The 23,687-nt window shown below is 37.1% G+C and overlaps 1 protein-coding gene across 5 annotated transcripts in view; it reads left to right on the forward strand.

Moving 5' to 3' along the window:
* DENND1A (DENN domain containing 1A) overlaps positions 1-23,687 on the forward strand; it is a 339,130-nt gene that overhangs the window by 270,001 nt on the left and 45,442 nt on the right. For all 5 annotated transcript variants that reach the window (XM_067541721.1, XM_067541722.1, XM_067541718.1 and 2 more), the window contains 6 exons: positions 4,008-4,109; positions 4,688-4,775; positions 5,375-5,415; positions 7,296-7,367; positions 8,488-8,544; positions 14,537-14,668. In XM_067541721.1, coding sequence (XP_067397822.1) covers positions 4,008-4,109; positions 4,688-4,775; positions 5,375-5,415; positions 7,296-7,367; positions 8,488-8,544; positions 14,537-14,668 — 492 coding nt within the window. The remainder of the gene's footprint in view (positions 1-4,007; positions 4,110-4,687; positions 4,776-5,374; positions 5,416-7,295; positions 7,368-8,487; positions 8,545-14,536; positions 14,669-23,687) is intronic.

Consider the following 23,687-nt stretch of genomic DNA (forward strand, 5'->3'; position numbering starts at 1 on the left):
TTAATAGCCAGGTGGCTTTTTGTGTCCTCTTTTTTTCCCTCAATTCCTCATGTCTCCTAACCCTTCTCTTGGCTGCTTTGTTTGTGCCATGCACCATCCTGCCCTCTCTTCAGTCTTCATAGTCCCTTGCCTCCTTTCTTTTTACATGATTTTGTAGTGCTTAATTTGGTAGCTGTTGCCAGCACCAGCCTACTGGCCTCACTATGTGCTCTGCTGAGTCAACCATTTCAGATACAATACTTTTATCATTGCCAGAGGTCCCCAGTGCTGCTGCCCCTGTAGCAACTTGCAGAACATTTTCCTCTTTGGGGAGCAGTGATCCCCTTACAGGATGAGGGTGTCATAGTCTTTATGTAGCTTAGCTAGTCCATACATGCTTTCATCATTCACCTTACTCTGGGGCTTCCAAAATAAACAGCAGCATTTGGAAGAAACTGCCAGCATTTGCAGCACTCCAGAACAGTGTAAAGTGAACCCCTTTGTGTGGTATTTGTACTATACTGGCTCTTCATTTAGGGCTGGCTAATTTAAGCAGGACTTAAACATTATTTTAAAATGTAACTGACTTGCCAATTTAAAAACAACAAGGCTGACAACAAATTGCATGGCCAAAGTGAGCAGTATGCTAGATCCTTCAGTTTATAAAGGGTCATGAGGCAGCTGCACTGTCTTAATGATCTTTACTATGATGTGGGGAGATTTCCAATGGCACAAAGAACACTGGTGTTCAGTGTGAGTTGGGCACCTAGCTCCCAGTTTTACCTTTGAAAATGTCCCCTAATATATATCTGGTGACAAGCAAAATCTCTTCACAATCTGTACATAATTTCTGTAGCTAAAAGGAAGTTCTTCCTGCATCAAAACTTTAAACATATTTAAAATATCAGATAGGCAGTCACATCCTCCCCAGGATTACAATATGTACACATTTCTCGCCTCCACAATGCCAGATTCTGGCCTCCTTAGTGTATTTGAAGTGGAAAAAGACAGTAACAGACATTTACATTTTTGATTAATCAAAACCTAAATTCTTACTGCTGGAAACTGCAAGTTAATAGCTGAAGGAGTTGTTAACTGATGTTATTATAATGATGATCTTATGCCTGAACAAATCCATTACTTTCACAATACACCTGCACCTCCTAGAATTTCCCCTTTGCACAATGTCACCTGTCAGTGACAGCAGAGCTGATTAGTGGTATAATTTACAATTGACTACATCTGTCAAGAAGACAGTCCTGTAGTCCAGCTTGTCTTTATGTAATGAAGCTAAGGATGGGGTTAAGCAGTATGAGTTTTCACTGTCCTTCAGGTCATGGAGGATAACTGGTACTAATGTGATCTAAGCCGGAAAACTCACGGCTTGACCTGGATGATTAAAGTTGGTGAGTTTTTTTGTTTCTTTTGTTTTATCACCCAGAAAAGTAGAACCTGCATTGGGGAAGAAAGTGTGTTAACATTATACCAGGCTTCCTTGTGCTTCCATGTTTGTGTGTATGGATAGGAGATAATTTCAATTTAATGGGGTGGAGTTTGTGTCATCTTGCAAATGTGGTGTCATAGTGCCAAATGTAGTATAAAATGGAGCAAAATAAACTTGTATTTGATAGCTCTTGGCTCCTTCCAAAGAGTTCTTATCCTGTGTGATCATTATGGGAGACTCAGAAGTTTTATAGGCTATGAAAGAGTGAGTTGGTTGTTCTCCTTTCAAATATTTTGAAGTGAAGGTTTAAATGAAAGGCAGATCTCCTTCAGGGTTTTCTCTGATCACAGAGTAAATGTGTATAGAGACAGATGCTACTCTCTCTAGAGAACTCCATGTCCTGTTCACATTGGGATCCTGGCCATGTCAGCTACAAACATTGAGACAAAGCTTTTATCAAGCATTTATAATTGGGTTCTCAGGGCAAATCCCTGTTCACACTGGTCAAGGAGATTCTTAGAATCCTACATGTGACACGATTTGTTACTGACGTAGCTACCCACTGTCTGATCCCAATAACAGATAAAACCTTATACATATAGCTTCACTAATAATAATGGGGGCATGGCATTCTTGTGCGTCCAGAAGAGAATAGTTCCCTATAGTTCATTCGGTGCTGTGTAATATTTGTAATGTCTTTAAGTTTGCTAGACCACTGTCTCTAGTTGTAGTGATCTGTAACATTGTAACTGTTCTTTACAAAAGTGGGATAGTAACTATTTTACATTTATACAAAGTTGTTACCAGGGGACATCATATTGGGCAAAAATACCAATTCCTTGCTAAATGTGACTAGTCGGTTTTCCCACTTTCCAAACTACTGTGTGCCTCAGCTCTCTGTCTGACAATTGAGCTCATCCACCAGTTCTGGTCAGTCCCTTCAGTCCCCATACCTGGCTTGTGCCTGAACTCTGAGAACAAACATGGGTTTGGCTGTGCTTGAGGGTGCAATGAGCTTTTTCACCACACAGGCCAAAGGGATTAAAGCAATCTAGGTTCTCCCAGTGAAACGGCATTTGCCTTTTAACCTACCCAGTTTTAGCAGTAATCATGAGGCCTGTTTCAAGCCTTGATTAGAAACAAATACAGAGGGACATTGTTACCAGCAGACTCTTCCTGTCCAGATCGAAGTGCTGAGCACGAGCACAGGGTGACAGTCAATCACTCGAGTACGTAGAGCCCTTCATTATCTAAGTACAAAGACTCTTGAAATGCGGCCTTTTGCACATGAACAGCCAGCATAGATCATGGAGGTGAGGCCATTCCTGTCCTGAGGAGCAAGTTTACAGACATGATCTGCAAACACTTAAGTTTTTTTCTCGATCGTTTTGAAAAGAAACCCATTAAGGAGCATGTAACATCAACCTAGTCTGGGATTCAGCAAAGGCGTGGAGTATAGACACTTTGTAGTTCACACTTTCTCTACTTGAATACTACAATGATTGGGGTCCCATAAATACTTATGAGAGTGATTCAGCTGAAGATTATACTGCTGATAAAATGAGACATAAATCAATATCCAGAACTTCGGTCTAGTGTCACTTAAGAAACCCATTCCCATATCATCCAGTAATGCTGCACTGGCTGCTACTTAGCTTGGTGTGTTAAGATTGAGACATAATACAGCCACCAAAAGTCCAGACTCCTAAACAGAAAGATTTTGGGGAATTGAAACTAAAATGAGCTCTTAAAGGGGGAGCTCTGTCTTTCAGGCACTTTGCTGCCTAGTGTAGATTTTAAACTCTTTCCAGATGAAAAGCCCTGATTATATTTTTATATGAGCATGAAAAGAATTCAGCATTAATTTTACATCAACATAATTTTATCGTTCTTTGTTACTGCCATTTTTTAAATTTAATAAATGTATTTACTCGCTATGCTGAGAATTTGTAGATTTAAGTGTGGAGGAAATTTGTGCCCTTATGGCAGATGCACAGCAGACTTCAGCATTAACATAACTCATTAAAATAAGATAAAAGTAGAGCTTCAAAACAATCTCTGTCTTTTGCCAACAAGCCTGTGAAAAAGGGAAATTTCATTCCATTCAGGATATGAAAGTCTAATCTTTGTGAACTGTGGAGAGAACACAGAGCAGAAATTACAGACTGGTTTGTGCAGGTTAACTCTCTGGGTCCGCCTAAAGCACGTTTTGAGGTGTTTGGGGATTTGAATACACAAAACTAGAGAACTTTTTCTGTGTCAGTTTCTTAAGGTGTTAAATCAAAAGTTCCCTTTTGGGGGGATGAAAGCCTCCCAGTCAATCGTAGCAAAATGGGCAGAGTGCAAATGGGTTTTATCTTGACTGTACACAATTTTCGTACATTATCTCTAAGTAACATGATTAAAGGCAGCTCTGTCCCTTCTTGCGCTCTCATATGTGTGAACTGAGAGAAGATCTGTCCTTTATCCATCTTCATTTCATACCTGTTTTTGTTTTTTTTTTTTTGTAAGAAAGTAGATAAAATGCAATCTCAGTTATTCAAGCAAAGCTGTTTCAGTGTTTCCACTGCTCTGAATTTTACAGGAGGAGCCAATCACTTTTTGTGAAGAAACATTTGTGTCTCATCGTTCTACTGCAATGAGGCAGTTCCTTCAGAATGCTATTCAACTCCAGCTCTTTAAGCAGGTATTAGTTTAATTGCTTCGGCATGGTGGTAGCTCATTTCACAAATGACGTTTTTTTTTCTTATAAACCCCATTGCTATGTTCTTTGATCTACACCAACCATATACTCAGAAAAATTATATTTTAATTACTAAATTAAGGAACTACGTAACTCCTTCAACAGTAACTTGATTTTTATTTTCTGACATGGCTTAAACACAAGTTATAACAATTTCTGTATTTTAATAGTTATAATTTATGTTCTGTTCCCATTGAAATCCATAGCAAAATTCCCATTGGCTTCCGTGTGAGCTGCTGTGTCTGAAAGCTTCCGTTCACAAACTAGGGTATTACTGTGCCGTTTCAGGAAGGCAAAAAGCCATAGCACTGACTGGTCTTTGAAATAAAGAAATGTCAGACTAGTGTATCCTGCTTGGCAAAGTGATACTCCTTTTTTCCATTCTACCTATTTAAAGGCTGTCCCGCACAAAGACTTTGGAACTTTGTCTTTCTGTAGCAAATACAGAATCCCTTTTGAAGTGCAATAAGTTTGAATGCAATCTGTTCAAACATTTTTATTATATTTCCCCTGTTTTAAAGTTTATTGATGGACGCCTTGATCTTCTCAACTCTGGAGAGGGCTTCAGTGATGTTTTTGAAGACGAGATAAATATGGGAGAATATGCTGGTAAGAAACATCTGTTCATTACACTGATTTGGATAATATCCCTGATCTTACACTTTGTGATCCAATAGGTCAGAGAAATCATTCACCTGAGTAATTGTAGCAGCTTCAGTCTCTATGGGTTGAAGTGTATTGACGTGTTCTGTCCTTTTTTTTTTTTTTCTGGAGATCTCACTCCTAATTTGGATAAATAAAATATCTTTCATTGTCTATTTGGCCTTACAAACCTCTGCCTTACCCCGAGCAAAACTGTCTAGTTAGATGGCTAACACAAAACTAGAACAGGTCTTCCATGATAGAATTGAGAAACATTTAGATTTAACCATTGACATCTTCTCTTTCTTTTCATGACCATTAAAAAATCATTAACTTTCTCAAATGTATATGAAAAAATCCAGGGAAAATAGTAATTCCACTTACCCACCTTTCTTTCTACCACTGGCTACCTTGTTCGTTTTTGGTTATTCTATTCCCAGTAGGGAAAAAACCGTAGATATCTTCTAAATTATCTATACTTTACTACCACTAGACACAGTTGAATGCCAGCATTCCTCATTTGTATCCTGATTTTTTATCAATAAAGAATTTTTCTCTATCATCAGGGAGTGACAGATTGTATCACCAGTGGCTCTCTACTGTAAGGGTAAGAATACAGTATTCTAATTATTGTCATTCTTATTGAACCATTCAGTTTTTGCACCACTATTAATCTCCAGTAGGGTGAGCAAGACCAGCTTCTATCCCAAAGTATTTATTTTAGACTAGATAAAACTAATCTCACTAAAAGATAATGTGCTCTTAATATGGAGTGAAGAACAGAAGGGAAAACATAGTAAGGGAAAAAAAACTTAATAGGGAAACTGAGTTTATATTTCTTATATTTTTCGGTCCTGGTTTTAGCATCTTGGAGGCCATATGAAAGCCATTAGTAATATACTGTTGACTATTCTGAACAGAGTTCTTTTTTTTTTTAAATTTAAATATTATTGTGGAACCTTAAGCCACAGTGAAAAGCTGTTCACAAAACTGAACTATGTGAAGTACTGAATAGGGAACAGCATTGTTTGTTTGTAGTCTAATATAGGCTACAAACAAGTTTATCTGTGTCTGCTTAGACTAATGCTCTAATTAACTGATATAAATTAAATATACTATATAAATATTTATAAAAAACATGTCACTTTATATGAATAATAAACGATAATTTTAGATTCATAATTGGGATCTGACTTTAAAGAGTCCCTGCCACTGTAAGTGATGCATCAAAATTATCCATAGTTAAGGCTATGTTGACTGGAAAATAATTATTTAGGGAGAGCTCACCTTTTTAAATGCATTATCCTATTTTCCTCTAGTTCTGGTTTTGAGTAGAATTCTCTAGTGCACAAACAGGTAGGCTGAAAATTATCTTGATCTTTGAGGATTAAATACATTTAAAATACCAATCATGTTAAAAAATTATCACACATTTACATTCATGTAGGATGCAAAATGTTGAAAGGAGGAGAAAAGAGTATTGGTATGAATAAATATAAAATCTAAGTGGTTGTGTTCAGTAGTTTACAATATCTTTTGTTAAAGTAAGATAAATGCTGTGCAATAACATCATAAATATTACAATAGTTTGCAATATAATTTCATATACTTCTGAAAAAAAAATTCTCTGTTAGGATAAACTATCATAGATTTATATGAGATTTTATTCCATGGATTTTTCCCATCTGCTGTTCACACAAGATTTATTTATCAAATAGCATACTATGCAGCAAGAGTCAATGATGCGCAGAAGATAAATAAAACACTAACTACCCTAATAGATTATTCTGTCTGACATACCACAGCTTTATATGCATTTTCATGTGTCCTCTACATGCAGTTCAGCTTTTCTGGAATTATGCTTAGATTGTAGTTAGATTTCATGTTGTCTCAATTGTTTCCTTATCCCGGTTTTGAGATATTAAGAAAGGCAGCATACCTGAGATATACAGAATCTATAAGAGAGAAAACAAGGGCATGGAAAGAAAAGTGCACTGTAGAGAGTAGGGCTTTTTCTGTGGATGTACAGTCTTTCCTGGAAATGAATTTTCTGTGTTATGCAAGAGCTGGTAGGGTACTTTAGTATTAAACATGTTTATGACTTGAATGCAATATGCAGGATACTTTGAGGGTGGTAAGAATTGTTATGGACACTTTAGAGAGAGGATCTCTGTAGAATCCTAGATATGGTAAAGGGAGTGATTTTTGTTATGAGAAACTGAAATCTTTATATTGCAAAGTTCTGTTCTAAAATGTTAATTTTCAATGGATCAGATTTGCCCTGGAAACAGTAGTATCTGATCATTGGTGAGAGAGTGGAATTATGTAACAATAAATAAAAATAAATGACCACTTAGGCATGCTGCTCTGATATCAAACATAGTTGAGGCTTTCTGTTATTTCATGTTGTTAAAAATAATAGCTCTGGACTGACATTTGCTTTAAACGGCTTAAATGAAAATGATTCCATTGTTACTGTAATTACAGAAAGGAAGTGGAGCCATTATAAATACAGTAAAAACCAAGGCTAACCCTGCCATGAAGACTGTCTATAAGTTTGTAAGTATTGGGTATTGTCTTATGACCCAGACAACTGAATCTAATTGTGGTGCTCTTTTAAATGAATCCTTAGATTTAAGTCTTTTTCTGTATCCTAACACAAAATTATTTAAACAAGATTCATGCATTTCAGCATTAAAGTGCCAGGCCATTAAGCATATATCAGGAAATATTTTTAATTTCTATTCTTCTATGAAAATATTTTCTCTCTAATTGAAGTACCAGTTTGAAACATTTTATACCAATTACATTGCAAAAGGAAATGAAAATTCACAGGTGATTTATCTTCAAAGTGCAGAAGTTGCTTTCCTATTTATTAAACAGCACTATTTCATCATTTCATCATTACCCTGTTGGAAATCCATTGTTACCCCTGGACTTCTGCGAGCAGCTACAGGGAAATGGGGGAATCCTCTCATTTGCCCAATTGTTCCAGTTTTTATAAATGTCTATTATTTTTCCCTAGAGATTTCTCATACCTGCTTAGTTTGTGCCAAGCTTCTTAGGTTATTTTCAAAATGAAAATCTTTCAGTGCTTGGTTAACAAACAGCTAATAACAGTTATTGTAACATGGTTCATAACTGATAATTTCACTGCAGAGGACTAAAATAATATGGAAGCAAGTCAGGATCTCTTCAATACTGAATTCTGTGAAATATGACAAAAAGCAGTGAGGGTCTATTCAGACTATCCCTCACTGCCTGCCTCCAGCCTGACAAAGGTACTGAGGGTTAGGCCCTAGTCAAATGTAGCTGGTATTCAGAGCACTGCAGTAAGGAAGCTTGCAGCTGTGCTATTACTAGTAATTGTCACCATGCAGCAGAGATAAATAATTAGAGAGAGGAAAATCATGGAGGAGGGACTCAGGTTGGGGGTGGGGGAACAAAAATCCTTGCCATCAAAACAGAGAAAACAAAATCTCTGCAGTATCATTAAAGGTTTTTTTAACCTCTTAGGTTTGTATTTGTTTTTATAGCCATTATGTGTTCAACTTGATGATCCAATTTTTCCTTTCCATTTTCAATAATCAGAAAAGGTGAGTCTTGATGGACTTAAATCGAGCACGGTCACTGCTGGAAATAGAAAGAGATTTTTAACTTAAATTAATTTTTCATGCAGGCAAAAGATCATGCAAAAATGGGAATAAAAGAGGTGAAAAACCGCTTGAAGCAAAAGGTACTTGAAGTTCTTATTCAAAATGTATAAGCGCCATGTATGAAATACTTAGCCACAAAAAGCATTATGTGATCAATAGAAAGCTGTTTGATACAGTGTTGTTAGCACACTTCAAAATGCATTACCAGCTGTCCTGGATTTTTCACACTGTTATAAATATTCGCAGACAAAAAACTATCTTCAAATACATTAAGGCTCTGACTTAAACCCATGAAAGCCAGAAAATTGAGTGTTCCATTTATGGCAGTCCCTCGCCTGCCCATTGTGCCAAGACATTGTGGGAGAGGACTTTGCATGAACTGGCTGATCTTGCCTACAGTAATGATAGTGACCTTTGCTCCAAATGGCAAATTGCCGTTATATTCTTCTGGTAACCTCTCTAGGTAAATAACCCAAGGTGTCTCATTGGGCACATGGTTGGTACATGTCATCAGCGTGAAGGTTAGGCACCGTAGTGTGGAATTAGGGTTGAAGTTGTAATTTTTAAATCTGAATTTTTTGCAGTTTTAAGTTTGCCAGTGCTTTGGCCTTACGATGATATTTTATTGTCTCTGAATTTCATTCTTTTTTGTGTTTGAAGAGTAAAATTCAGGGAATGCTAAATTGTTTCTGAGGCATGTGATATCCAATATTAATTGCTGCTTTCAAGGCCATAAGGATGGTCATATTGATACATATTATATGGATAAATGGATGATTCTGCCTTTCGGTTTCTTCCAGATATTCTATTTAGTCTATAGATCAGAGCCATTGCAGTCTCTTGGGAATACAAGGTAGCCAATTTAGTAACTGTAGAGCTCTCATTCAGTATGTTTTCCTGATTTACTGCACCTTACACAACTGCTGATCTTTTAAAATTGATATTTCAATAATTTAATTTCTTATTCTCAAAATACCCAATGCAATAATGTTAAGACTGTGTCTAATCGATATGTATATATTAAATATTAATGGAAAAGTTCCTTCTCTCTTTAAACGTGTCAATTTATCATTACAGAGGAATTTTTTTGCCATCCAGTAATAAACTCATGAAATAAGTTGAATGTAATGCAGGGATTCCATGACCATTAACTACAGTGTTTGGCACATTGGTGGAGATTTGTTTTTGTTAATTTAAAATAACATCATACTTATTTGTTACCTCATTTCAGGTCCCTGACAGTATAATTTGATCACAGATAGAAAATGGGAGACAATTTTTCAGCGGGCAGCATTTTTCTATGCAATAGTTCACTCCATGTGTTTTAGTTTCTGAACATAACCTAATAACTAGTAAAATTTGTTTCCCCAGTCATCAACACATGCATTTATAGAGCAAACAGCTCTAAGTAGAATCACTGAATTTTGCTGTACACTTTTTTATTGCTAGCATTATTTTGTGCTCTGTGACATTTATACACAAAAGGATCACACACTTTCCAATGTATATGTTATTCATTCACTCATTTATTTATCTTTATTGTTGCTCCCTCCCTAGTACTCCAGATACCTTCATTCATTTTAAAAAACACCTTTAAAATTGAGTGGATCAAAATCTGCCCCAAAAACACATGCACTTAACCTTCCTCCGTTCAACCTGTTGGATCCCATTTGGACTAAAAATGCATTTTTCTTACTGTTTAGCATTTTTACAAATAAAATTACATTGTTGGTCTCATACTTTAAAATAATCACCATAAAAAAATCATGTAAATACTTGACACTTAGAATTTCTACTTCTCTTCCTTTCAAGTTACTCTGATTTTTTTTTGCTTTTCCCCACCCTTTTTTCTTTTCAAGCACAACATCAGGGCATAATGTTAGAATGAAGTGTTAATGTGTTTTAGGTGACACAAATGGTGAAACCTATTTCACTAATCATCATACCTTTTTTTAATGGAAATGTGTCTGCACCACTCAACTTTTGACAGATTCATTAGGGCACCCTTATAAATTTTCACTTTTCTACCAATTTTGGGTGAGAATAATCTTTTTCATGTGCTCGCTGATGACAGTTATTTTGTAACTAAAATTCTGGCATCATTGAATACATATATAATTTTGCTGATCTTGGGTGTTGTTCTACTATTTTATGGGATAATTTAAGACTATTCTTAATCCGACCTCACTGCCTACTGCAGCTTAAAATATTCTTTTCCAGTATTAATGTGAAAAGTGTGCAAGCTACTGGTAATGAAAAGTCAAATCTAAACATCCCTTTTTCAGTTTTCACTGCCAAATAAGAGCGGTTTCCATACAATGATAGAATTTAAAAATGCAGTAGAGCTAGAGGTCTGCTTCTTACAACTCTGCATAGCAATGATGACCTCTTAAATATAATCAAGAGCCCATTTTGCCCTTGGTCTGCTCCAGTTTTGGGTTTGAATTGCAAATGGGAAATGTAGGATTGACCTATTGAGAGGTCATTGTGGTGTGTGTAAGGTCCTTCTTTAATATGATCGTGGAGATTGAATGGGGCTATATTCCCATCTCTTGTTCATTTGTGGTACAGTATTTCAAAGCAACAGAAATAGTTTTGAGAGGCTCCTTATGATTGATAGCAAATAATTGTTAACAGATACAGAATGGTAGTTTTATTTTATACTTGCTACACTTTTTTTTTTTTTTTTTAAAGTAAAGACAAATTTTTTCATTTCCCAAATGGAGCAAGGTAGTCAAGTCACTCTGTAACTTGGCCTCCTTTGAAGTCTAACTGCATAGAATTAGGAAGAAGGAGGAATGTGAATGGTACCATCCTCAACTTTCACTGAGAAGAATATAACTTACTTAAAGCATCTCATCTTAGGTAAGACTAGATGATCTATAGCTTTAAATAAATGATCAGACATTTCATAATAATAATTTATTCAACATTTTATTTACTAGATCTGTCTGTGCCACTCTAGTTAAAGGTCTGTTATCCAGGCTATTACAAATGCCATTTTTAGGAATATATAAAATAACTTTAAGAATCTCTTTGGAATATGCCTGTACCATTTGCTGTATGTGTTTATGATACATAGATTTTCTAGTTTACTAAATAAATAATATCATTAGAAAAATATGAAGGCATTCTGCTAGTTAAATATGCAATTATTCAATCTAGTGGTTACATTTTGCACATCTATAAATGTTCCTTAGCCATACATGTAGTCTTAAAAAAATGTTATGTATTTATCTGCACTCTGTCATGGGACAATGGGATAGCAAATTCATTGCTCAGTTTAGCAGTTTTCCCTCCAGGCATAGGTGTTAAGATGTATCTCTGTATAAAACATTATATATATATACACACACACATATATTAAATGAATGTTGTCAGTCTTTTCTGAAGAAATCAATAGAATATTTTTTCTCAATGTTTTATTTTATGTTGTATTTTAATATTTTATTAAATTGCCTTTTCTTTCCATTAAAAAGTCACTGCAACATCATGTGCTAATTTCTTTCCGATAGTTTTTTGTGTGTGTGTTTGATTTAATTATTTTTACTTTGAATGGTTTTTGTTTTGAATGCTGTACATAGGGTAAATTTAAGTTGTTGCAGAAGTGTCTTGCTGGCTTCAGGAAATGTCACGCCTAGATTCTTGGCATATTTCATGGATAGCAATAGGATTTCCAAGTGAAGTATGGGAATAAAAGGCTGAGGAGATTATAACTTTCCCTAAGGAACTTGTTTGTTAGCAATTAGCTCCTCTGACATTTTTCCAAATTTGAAGTCTTACATTGTTTGGTAGTTCCTGTGTCAATGCTGGAGATTGCTTTAAATTAAAGACAGCTCAGCTTGCTACAGGCACTGTATCTGAGACTGTTCAACATCCCAACTTACCCTTTCTGTGGTTCCCATTCCTATAAGGGAAGGTTATATCTCCTATTAGCCGTCAGTTGCATGCATGTTTAAAGGCTGTTTATGAATTGAGGCTACTGCACACAGAATGACATGACAGGAGTTTAACCTAGTTCATTGGATGATTTCTGAGTACACTAATGCCAGACATCTTAACATGTAGTCATTTATATAATGAGTTCAGACTCCATGCATGAAGAATCAGGTTTCTGTGACTATTTGGGACAGTCAACAAAGCAGAAACATCTTTCACCCAAGTCTGTTCTATTCCTGATGACTGAGACAGTATTGTTGACTTGTCTGCCTGCTTGGGCACCTTTACAAATACTAAGGTCTTAAATCACTTGTTCCCTCATAAATGATCTGTGAATCAAAACGTGATGAATTCCTCTCTGTTGAAATCTGTAGCAGATCTCTTGGCCATGTCCTCAAACAGAAATATGTTAAAATTAAAGACAAAATGGTGGCGGGTGTATTCTCTAGTACTGGAGAGAGAATGCTTAACGAACACTTGCTTCTCTCCCTTGTGCAGAGCCATCAGCTGAGAAGTGTAACACAGCCATTGGGGGCAGGGGGACGGGGACTTCTGGGATTTGCAGTAGTCTCACAGCTTTTATTGTGATTCACTCATCAGTCCAGAATCTTCCTTGAAGATGCCTTTCCTTTGCTTTGTTTTCAGTTTGCATTTTGCTTCCATGTGCCTCTTAGTTTCAAAGTAATATATATCATCATCATGTGTTATGGGGCTTTAGAACTGACAAGGTCCCTTCTCTAGCTTGTTGGCATCTGGAGTTGAAGTTCTGTACCTTTGGCAGAAATCTGTATTTCTCATAATTGCGTTAGTTGCAGGGCCTTGTTACGAATGTCCTGGACTTTGTTACATTTTACAAAGACAAGATGGCATTGTGCACTCATACAAAGTTTCCTTCTATGGTTTCACTTTAACAAGTTAATAATTTCCCCACCACCCGTATGCCCATCTTGGTGAACCATTACTCCACCAGCTGGATCTAAAAAGGTCTCTCGGTTTCTGTGTGGAGCAGACAAAGCCCCTTAGAACGTCCATCCAGTCTTTTGTTTCACTTGACCTAAACACATTAGGTCAGTCTGTGTCCAAAAGAACCATTTCTAATTGGCTATCAGCTTACATGTCTCATTATTGTACTTTAGCAAGACTGAAACTCGAGGGGGCATGTCAAAGGTGACTCCATCAAAGCGATCTCTATGTTAGCAGCCAACCTCAGGTCAGTCTTGTAGAGCTAAAGTGTGTGCAGGTTTCCCTCTATATTTACCAAGCTTTATTTCCTTGACATTTTGCAAAGAGATTTAAGGTTTGGGCTCACTATGTTGCAGACTTTATTTCTCAACTATTGTACCAACTCTTTCCACCATCTCTGATTCTCTATAAGATGTCTGCATGCCTTTGTCTTTTCCAGGTCTATTCTTTATGGTCTATATTCCTATGTTATATACACCAAACATGTGCTCACCAAACCTTGTAACCTAGGTTGCTTGTTCACTTTACTTAAGATCAGGACTTAGGTCAAAAAGAAACCGATGTTAGGCAGCAAGTTGTGACAGGTACATTCTTCAAGGCATAATCAGCACTGGCCGTACATGGGGCAAAAGGCAAAACTTTTAAGTGACTAAACTGTGAATTTGCTCACTTAATTCCACTATACCTGAGCTTCTATTTCCATAGATAAATATTTCGTTATGCAGAATTCTATGTAAGTACATAAAAATGATATTAAAGGTATAACTTGAATGTACAAAATGCAAGGAAGCTCTGTTTCTAAGGTTGCATTAAGACCTTTGCTCATGGTGTTGTCTGTATTCTCACAGTGCTAGAGTTAGAGCTATGTTAGCTCTGCCTTTTGAATTTCTGGCTTTCATCTGTGTAAGTCAGATATATTTTGTTTACTGTAGTTGGTATTTAATGTTTGTGTTTGCAGCATGAGTATTTTATGGAATTTCTGAGCCTAGACTGTGATTAACAAAGTACAATGAAATGTTTTATGCTAATTGTTTTATTTTCTTTGTTTTTGTTTTTTATTCCTAACATCAAAATACTTAGTCAGCTTTATCCTCTAGTATCTCCTTTCTGTCCCTTACCCTTAATCAGGAATGTTCCTGGTCATGGAAGTAACCTTTTCCTTCCATACAGGACATTGCTGAGAATGGATGCTCTGCAACACCAGAAGAGTCTCTACCAAGGACAGCTCCTTCCCCATTGGTTGAAAAGAAGGACCCTAAGTTCAGAGAAGATAGAAGACCAATCACAGTACACTTTGGGCAGGTATGTGATGTTACATTTGTTTAAATTGTATTTGTGTTAAATGGTCAAAAATATTTAATTGAAAGATTGTTTGTTTACAGATCACTTTAGCGTTTGCATTCGTTTTTACAGATCAGTTACATCATTCAGGTTTTATTTTCCATTTCACCTACATACTTGGGAGGCTCTTATCATGTTTTGTTAATAAGGTATTTTTCTGAAGCAAATTATACTTTAGATGAATTTGCAAGAGTATGTACTATTATAATCTTTGAAGGAGGATCAACAAGCATGTGGACAAGGGTGATCTAGTGGCTATAGTGTACTTAGATTTTCAGAAAGCCTTTGACAAAGTGCCTCCCCAAAGGCTCTTAAGCAAAGTAAGCTGTCATGGGATAAAGGGAAGGTTCTGTTCTGGATCATTAACTAGTTAAAAGCTAGGAAACAAAGAGTAGGAATAAATGGTTAGTTTTCAGAATGGAGAGAGGTAAATAGAGGTGTCCCCCCGGGGTCTGTACTGGTGCCAGTAATGTTCAACATATTCATAAATGATCTGGAAAAAGGGGTAAGTGTGAGGTGGCAAAATTTCCAGATGATACAAAACTACTCAAGATAGTTAAGTCCAAGTAGACTGTGAAGAGTTTTAAAGGGATCTCACAAAACTGGGTGATTGGGCAACAAACTGGTAGATGAAATTCAGTGTTGATAAATGCAAAATAATACACATTGGAAAACATAAACCCAACTATATGTATAAAATGATGGGGTGTAAATTAGCTGTTACCACTCAAGAAAGTCACTGTGGATATTTCTCTGAAAACATCCACTCAATGTGCAGCAGCAGTCAAAAAAGCTAACAGCATGTTGGGAATCATTAGGAAAGGGATAGATAATAAGATAGAAAATATCATATTGCCTCTTTATAAATCCATGGTACGCCCACATCTTGAATACTGAGTGCAGATCTGGTCGCCCCATCTCAAAAAAGATATATCGGGATTGAAAAAGGTACAGAACAGTGCAACAAAAATGATTAGGGGCATGGAAAAGCATCCATATGAGGAGAGATTAATAAGACTGGAACTTTTCAGCTTGAAAAAGAGATGACTAAGGGGGGCTGTGATAGAGGTCTATAAAATCATGACTGGTATGGAGAAAGTAAATAAAGAAGTATTATTTACTCCTTTGCATAACATAAAAATTAGGGGTCATCAAATGAAATTAATAGGGAGCAGGTTTAAAATGAACACAAGGAAGTATTTCTTAACGCAACAGTCAGTCAAGCTGTGGAACTCTTTGCCAGAGAATGTTGTGAAGGCCAAGAGTATAACATCATTCAAAAAAGAAATAGATAAGTTCATGGAGGAAAGGTCCATCGATGGCTGTTAGCCAGGATGAGCAAGGATGCAAAACCATGCTCTGCAGTGTCCGTAAGCTCTGTTTTCCAGAAGCTGGGAATGGGCGGCAGGGTATGGATCACTTGATGATCACCTGTTTTGTTCATTCCCTCTGTAGCAACTGGCATTGGGCACTGTTGGAAGAAAGGATACTGTGCTAGATGGACCATTGGTCTGGCCCAGTATGGCAGTTCTTACGTTCATTTATTTACAGCAATGTCATAATAAACTATTCTGCCTGTTCCATTAGCGTGCATAGTGCTACATCCCTTAGTACAACAGGGTAAATTATTTAAGGTGTCTTCAGTTATCTAAGCAGATCATTAGTGTTAGCACAGAACATCTAATTATTATTATCACTTCAGCAGACTTCAAAATTAAAACCAGCGAACTCCAGTGGAAAAAAATCAATTAATAATTCTTTAATAGTGCTCCATATTTCAATATTGACAGTTGAGCTCCAAATACTAGCTATCCTTATTATGTTTCTGTCAATATCTCTACAAAAATAGCTGTTTTTATACTAGCTAATCATGTAGAAAACGTTATATTAAATCATTAAAATTGGTATGGAAAAAACACGTAGTATTCACAACCAGCTTTCCAGCATAGCTTACATTAACAAGTTTTTATTTGTAAAAAAATAAAAAACAAACAACATTTGTATTGTCACTTTATTCAGTGTCCTCTGTTATTCCTGATCTTTTCACCTTTTTTATATATGAGGCTCCTTAGAGCACAGAAATGTCTATCTTGTTTCTTTAAGGACAAATTTGAAATTAATATGGTTAAAAAACAGTGTATTGTCAGAAAATGGAAGTTCTAAAATGACGGCCAAACCATATTTTTAGGTAAATGATAGTAGTAGTAGTAAAGCATGTGTCGTGCAAGTTAGTATAACTAAAATTTTTACAATTTAGATGTTAAATCATGTCTACATATCCTTAAGAAGCAATAATTTCTCATAGCATCTTATTTGCAGTTTTCCTTTTTGTCTTCCTTTTCCTTATCATTTTTTAATTTGATCATATGCTTTTAGAATTTTGGCTGCCTTGCTAAATGCAGGTTGTTGGAGGTTTTTTGCAAACAGATTCTGCCCCAATTACATTTTTGAAGTGATGGTTTATTTTTAATTTATTTTCTGCTCTAGTACAATTGAGGTGGTTTGGGGCTACTGAAGAAATGCAGCCATTTTGATCCATCAAGAAAACATTGTCTTTCATTAAAAACATTCTGAAATCCAGGCAAACCCTATATTTTTTTGTGTGGGAATTCCCCTGCCCCCACAACCCTTTTACATTTGCACGCACGGTGGATCATCCCGACACTTTGGTGGATTACTAAGGTAGATAATCAACTGGAAAATGCTTACCCATAGTCAAGAAGGGGGGGCATGATCACTTTCAGATTTTTTAATGATCTCTCTCTCTCTGTCAAAAGAAACACACGTCAGCTTTAGTGAACCTCTACCTGAAGTGAAATGCTCGCTTGCTAAATGCTTATTACTCTCATTACGTTACAAATGTTAGTTTCCAAAAAAATTGTATAACTTGGTAGTAGTAGGGCTATCTTGCTTACAGTCTTTGTCCTTCCACAGATCCTTCTTTTGGTGATAGTTCCACATAATATAGTCAATTAAATGGTACTTCCAGGCAAGTGGGGGAAGGTGTTCAATTTTAGGAAATATAAATTAAGGCTTTGAAAAAAATCAATTTTTACTATTTAAGTGGTAAATGAGCTCTAACTAATGATTAAAGGGGGAGATTTTAGTGTCACTTTTAACTCCCTGTAAAATAAGAATGTGTGTGTGTGGTGGGGGGAGAATCAATTAAAAGCCATGAAAACTGTTGAAATAAGAGATGTTTGTGCATTTGCAGATCTTATAAACTGGAGATGATGAAAGAGGCCTTTTTTCTTATTGTCACTTGCTTTCCATGTCTGCTAGTATTAAGCTAGTGTATGTGGTGAAAGCAGAATTTTTTAAAATGCATGCATGCGGATTAGGGTCAAGCCCTGTGTATCAGTAATGCAGTTGGCTCGCCCATACCACTGCAGCGCCAGAGCCTACCAACAGCAGCGAGATGCCTTAATTGAGACATGCTGTCAAAGTGACAAACACATTTGCATACAGTCTATTTATTTTCGTTGGAAAGGTCTGCAGTCTGCTGTTGGTTGAACATTCTTAATCAGCTTGCTGTAAGTGAGCCGGCAGCTAGCTGTCCTGTGTGGGGTGCTTCTCTTCATTACATGACAGATTAGCTAAAGGGGGATGGGCTAGGAAGTCAGCAGCAACCTTTAATTTTAACTCATTATATCTCATCCTATTTTAAGTTAGTTTCGAGCATTTCCTCATACAGTTTTGTATCTATACTAACAGTTGTTAAATTGCAAAAACCGTAAGTAAAACATCTTAAGGATGTTAAATATTATGCTCAACTGTTTAGTTCAGTGCTGTTGAGAATTTATCCAGTATTGTTATCTAGCATCTTAGCTATGAGATTTTGCAGCATAGCGATTTTTAAGATGAGTTTCATCTTGCTTTGCAGTTACTTATCAGGCATCATCTTAAGGGGGTGTTTAATTTGGGTATATAATTTGGTTAAATTGTTGACTTCTGTTCCTGTAACTCAATCCCAGAGATTGAGGGAAGCTCTCCTTGGTGCCCATATGAATGACAAAATTCATGGGTCAGGAGAGGATGGGGCAGTCACAACCCCTTTCCTCTTCTTTGACCTTTCATGGCTTTTCTGTTTTGCTTAGGACTGTGGCTGTGATCCTACCCCTAAGGTCACTCAGGTAGAAGAAGCTACCATCACGCACTAGGAACCCAGATAGCTACCCAACAAATACTAGTGGCAATGGTTGCAAAGTCACCAACTGTTTAACCAATGGGGAGAATGGGAAATAATTTTAAAAAACCATTTGAGGGATTCAGGAGGCTGGATCTTCACCTCATTTCTTTAGATAACTAAGGCTGTCTGTCTAATAGAAGATGCACCACTGCAGAATACTTCCTCCATCAACGGCTTGTTGGAGTTAATGTTAATGAATCACTTTCTTTCCTTTAATCATAGAGTTGGAAGGGACCTCAAGAGGTCATCTAGTCCAACCCCCTGCTCAAAGCAGGACTAACCTCAGCTAAATAAATAAAGCTTTGCTTTAAAGCTTTCAGATCAGACTGCATCACACATTCAAATGTTGGTGTCCACCAATGCCACTCTGTCACATTGCTCGCTATGGCTGTAAATGGGATCATCCATGATGGCATCAGATTGTGGGCCTCAAAATGCCTGCATTGCACCTAGACTAGACTTTGGAACAGGGCTGATGAAGGCAGCTGTAGAAAATGGCCTACAGGGTGTGTTTGCTGACCTAGAAGTGGTAGCTTTTCTTTCCATTCTCTGTCCAGGCAGACAGTACAGGTTTATCATTATCCTGCTTTGCCTATATGGAGAATAAATACAATACAAAGTGGCAAATAGTCATATAAAGTCTTGGACTGGTGCCTTGTGACTTACATTGTCAGCTCAAATTTGGAGTCTGTAATAGAAATAGTTCCATTTGCACCATGGCCTGTTCTCCAAATGTCTCTTCTTTACACATGGCAGTATTGGACAGAGAACTGGAACCAGTTATACATACTCTGCGATGGGACGTGTGATAAGGGTGGGTATCTGAATCTGAACATTCCTATAGCATTTTTCAGATTCTGAATTTGCATTAGTGCTGCTGGAGTTATGTACTTTTGCTGGAAGTTTCAGCTTCCATCACTAGTCTATTATTGATTGGAGAGTTGCAGTGATGAGGGCACCATATAGAGCCTGATGTTAAACAGCCCCAGGGCTCTGCCACTTCACAATTTTCATAACTGATTGATCAGTAAAGTCTGGGTTTCAATTTTGATTGATTTCAAAAGCTATGTTGTGTGAGGAGCTTTTAATTTCTCCACATTGTAAACATGCACACCTATTTATATATTGCCATGCTATGGGGAAAAATTGAGTCTGTAAAAATTCCCATCAACTTAGAAAAAGAGCACTGCTGTTATTCTCTGTACAGACCTGAACTCGAGGAGGGGATCTGCCCTGCTAAAACCTTGAAACTTTTCGTATTTGAACATTGCAAATATTTGGATTCTATTTCGTATTTACAGCCAAAAGAGGTGTGTGAAAAATGATCTTTTCATTTCTACATGACTTCCATGCATGGCCCCATATTCAGATTTTGCTTTGCTTGTACCTAGATTCATATATGCAATAAGAACATAAATACAAGAAAAACATAATTTGCATAGATAGGAACCATGTTCACAGCAGTTAGTAGCGTGCTGTGAAAGCAAAATCTCTCCTCCCACATTACAAACGACCTTTGTAGAACAACCTGAGGCAATGACAATCTTTTTGGCAATGCTCCTTCAAAATGTGGATTGGGAAAATGAGCCCCAGAATTATAGGGACAACTGCTTGCTCATCCTCTCCAACAACCTGTCTTCAAGTTCCTGAAATGAGATCCACGAGTAATGTCAGTTCTCCTTCCCTAAGCCATATCCATAATACAATTATGAGCCTCTTGGCCTCAGGAATGGGGCTAGGGGAAGAGATTAGATCAAAGAACTTGTTATGTGGGTTATTGTGTTTCTCTCATAACAAAGGCATCAAATAGTGCATCTTCCTTCTTCTTTCTCAGTTTGTTTTAAGTTTGTCTGTCAATGGGACATTGATTTACAAAAATGATGTGATGGTATCAATCTGCCTGTTTCTGCACATATATCGTCCCCAGCATCATAGTTATTTGAGTGCCTCCTGAGTTCCTCACAACACCCCTGTGGGAGGTTAAAATTATTATCCTCATTTTGTAAGTGGGGAGCAGTGGCAGAGAAGGGTTAAGTGACTGGCTCCAAGGCCACATGGAAATCTGTGGCCAACCTGGGAATTGAACACACAGCTCCTGAGTCCTGCATTAGTGCCTTTACTTCAAGACCATCCTCCTCCTTGGTGTGTAATTTGGATTCTTACAACATATTAACCTTTAATAGCCCAATCTCAAAAGTTGAGTGTCACATCATGGCCACATTTAGAAAAACAAACCTAAATTGACTATGTGACCAAGATGCCACAGCATGAGATCCAGTAAATTTAAAAACGGGAGAAAGACTGCCAACTGAGAGAGAAGTGAGATTCAGAACATTCTCACAAGCATTGAGATAGAAAAAAATCAGGAGATTCTGATTATGGATTCAGTGTTTCCTGAATGTGTTCTGCTGTTATCTTTTTAGTGACTATTAGTCTATTTTCAGAGGGAAAAGGAACAAGGGAAAATATCATAGCCAATGACAGAGGAACTCAGCATATAGCCAGCATCATAAATATTTCTCACATACTTATTGCTATGATGCTATTCTGTAATTACAATATTGATAGTTGACAAAGGTCAAACTTAAGTCAAAATTGGATTTGTTGTTGTTCAGTCAGCTTGGTTGAAGAGAGGGCTGGAATGGTAGTACCTCGGCTCACCCACAAAACTTCCCTAACCTAGGGAATAGGGGTGGCTATGGAGCCATCTGGGAGGTTCTTTTCCCTGCAGCTAGGTACAGCGCAGCCACCATGCTGTGGGTGTGCTTGCTGTTGCTGTGATAAATTCTCTGAAGGATAATCCCTTTTAGTGTCCCCAGAAGCACAGCTAGGAGGATGGATGCTTTATGCTTTAAATATTCTTAAATTGTTCAAAATACTTAAGTCATTGGTTGCTTAACATGTGTGTATGTGAATTGCAATCCTGGATGTGTGATCAGGATAGGAAGTTGAGAGGTAACTCTTAGTGGGTGGGCCTGAGGCTTCATATGAAGCTGAGCACATGCCTCCTTCACTCTCCTCAGCCTAAGTCAAGGTATGCCATGATCTCTCCCAATCCAACAGATCCATTAGTTTAATAGGCAATTGGCATGATTCAATATCTCCTCAGCAAATGTGTTGGTATTTGTTTATATAGAAGCATCAAAGTGCATGGCTCTATACAGTATGTGAAGCGTGCCAAATCTAATAGCCTAAGTTGATGGACCACTCACTGGCCAAAACAGACAAACCACCCACCAACAGCAGAGTTTTAGTCCCTACCCAGGGTTGCCAACCTTGCATTTTAGTTTTTACTGACAGGAAGATCTGAAGTTGATTTTTTTTTACTGACATGGTAAACTTTTTACTGACATCATTAAAAATACCATAAACAATACAATAATGTCACAAAAATGTGTACTCGCTCCGTACACAGGAATTTGGAATTATGCAATTGTTTTACCTGCAGTTAATTGATCAATCAGGTTCTTTGGGTGTGTGCAATAATAGAAAACAGAAAATTGATAGTCATGATCAGTGTCGTTTTATGATACAAGAAGTGATTCTGAACAGCGACAATCAATGTCAAAATACAATACGTTTTATTTCTACCCAATTTTACGGACATTTTCATTTGTTTACGGATTTACTTACAGTGTTAAAATTGTACATTTTTTTTACTGACTGTCCGTAAATTTACGGATGGTTGGCAATGGGAGTCCTACCCTGTGGAGCTGACACCATTAACAGCACAGCAGGGTACAATACTGTACAAAACAAACCCACGCTGATATGGATGATCAGACTCAACGATTGGCTGTTGGGGAAATGTTCAGCCCCATCTCTCTTCATGTATCATTCCACAAGAAGCGAATTATACTGGCAGTTCTAATCACTTCTCTAATTGTTTGCAGTCAGTCTGAATGTGTTCAAGGAATGTTGTTGTTATCTGGGAATAGAATTATCCATATTTCATTTATGTTTTCAAAAGGTGGAATTCAATAAAATGGAAAGGGAGAAAAAATGCAAAGGACTTTTCTCAAGTCCCCATTTATTTAAGAGATTCAATTATATTCCATTTCTGATGCAAATTAGAAAGAATTAACATTCTGGGGAACCAATTTGATCTGAATTTCAGGAATAGTGGAACAAATTGAAAGGGTATGCACATTACTAAAGCAACCTATCTGTGAATCTAAATGGGCTTCCCACTTATCCAGAATGCTCTTCCGAGTTGGATTCTTATTGGCAATTAAACTTTTGTGAGGCGCAGGCTTGGAAATTTCCAACCTATTTGCTGTTCTGATCATTTGGTCTAAGGGAGCTATGCAGGCATGTTCATTCCTCCCTTATGGCCTGCTTCTAGAGGTGCAGAACAAATGATGCTAGTGTGGCAGGGAAGATTAAACAGCATAAGGAGGTCAGGGAGAAAAAACAGAAAAAGCTAGCTACATTCCAGAAATGCAAAACTGGATCAGTAAGGCTAGGGGCAAGCACAAGGAGGGATTATCTCCAGTATAAAGGAGATCAAGTGAGGAGGAGACGAAGGCTGCTTTGCCACATCATGTGACTCTCTTCACATACAGGTACATTGAAACAATTGCAGATTCCCCCTTCAACTCAGCAGGAATTGTATTGCAGTGAGGTAGAAATCAAAAGGGAAAACGAGTTCAGGTTCTAATATTCTTGCAGTTGTATGCTGTGGTTTCAGAGTCAGGCTCTCCCTCTACCCCCATACCACACCCAACTCTCTAATGGAATAGGCATCTTCATTAAAGAAACAAGCTTCCATCCCTTTCCTCCCCACTAATG

Source organism: Emydura macquarii, unplaced genomic scaffold (assembly GCF_026122565.2).
Source record: "Emydura macquarii macquarii isolate MOO-44397 ecotype Brisbane River unplaced genomic scaffold, CSIRO-AGI_Emac_v2 contig_691, whole genome shotgun sequence".
NCBI lineage: Eukaryota > Metazoa > Chordata > Testudines > Chelidae > Emydura > Emydura macquarii.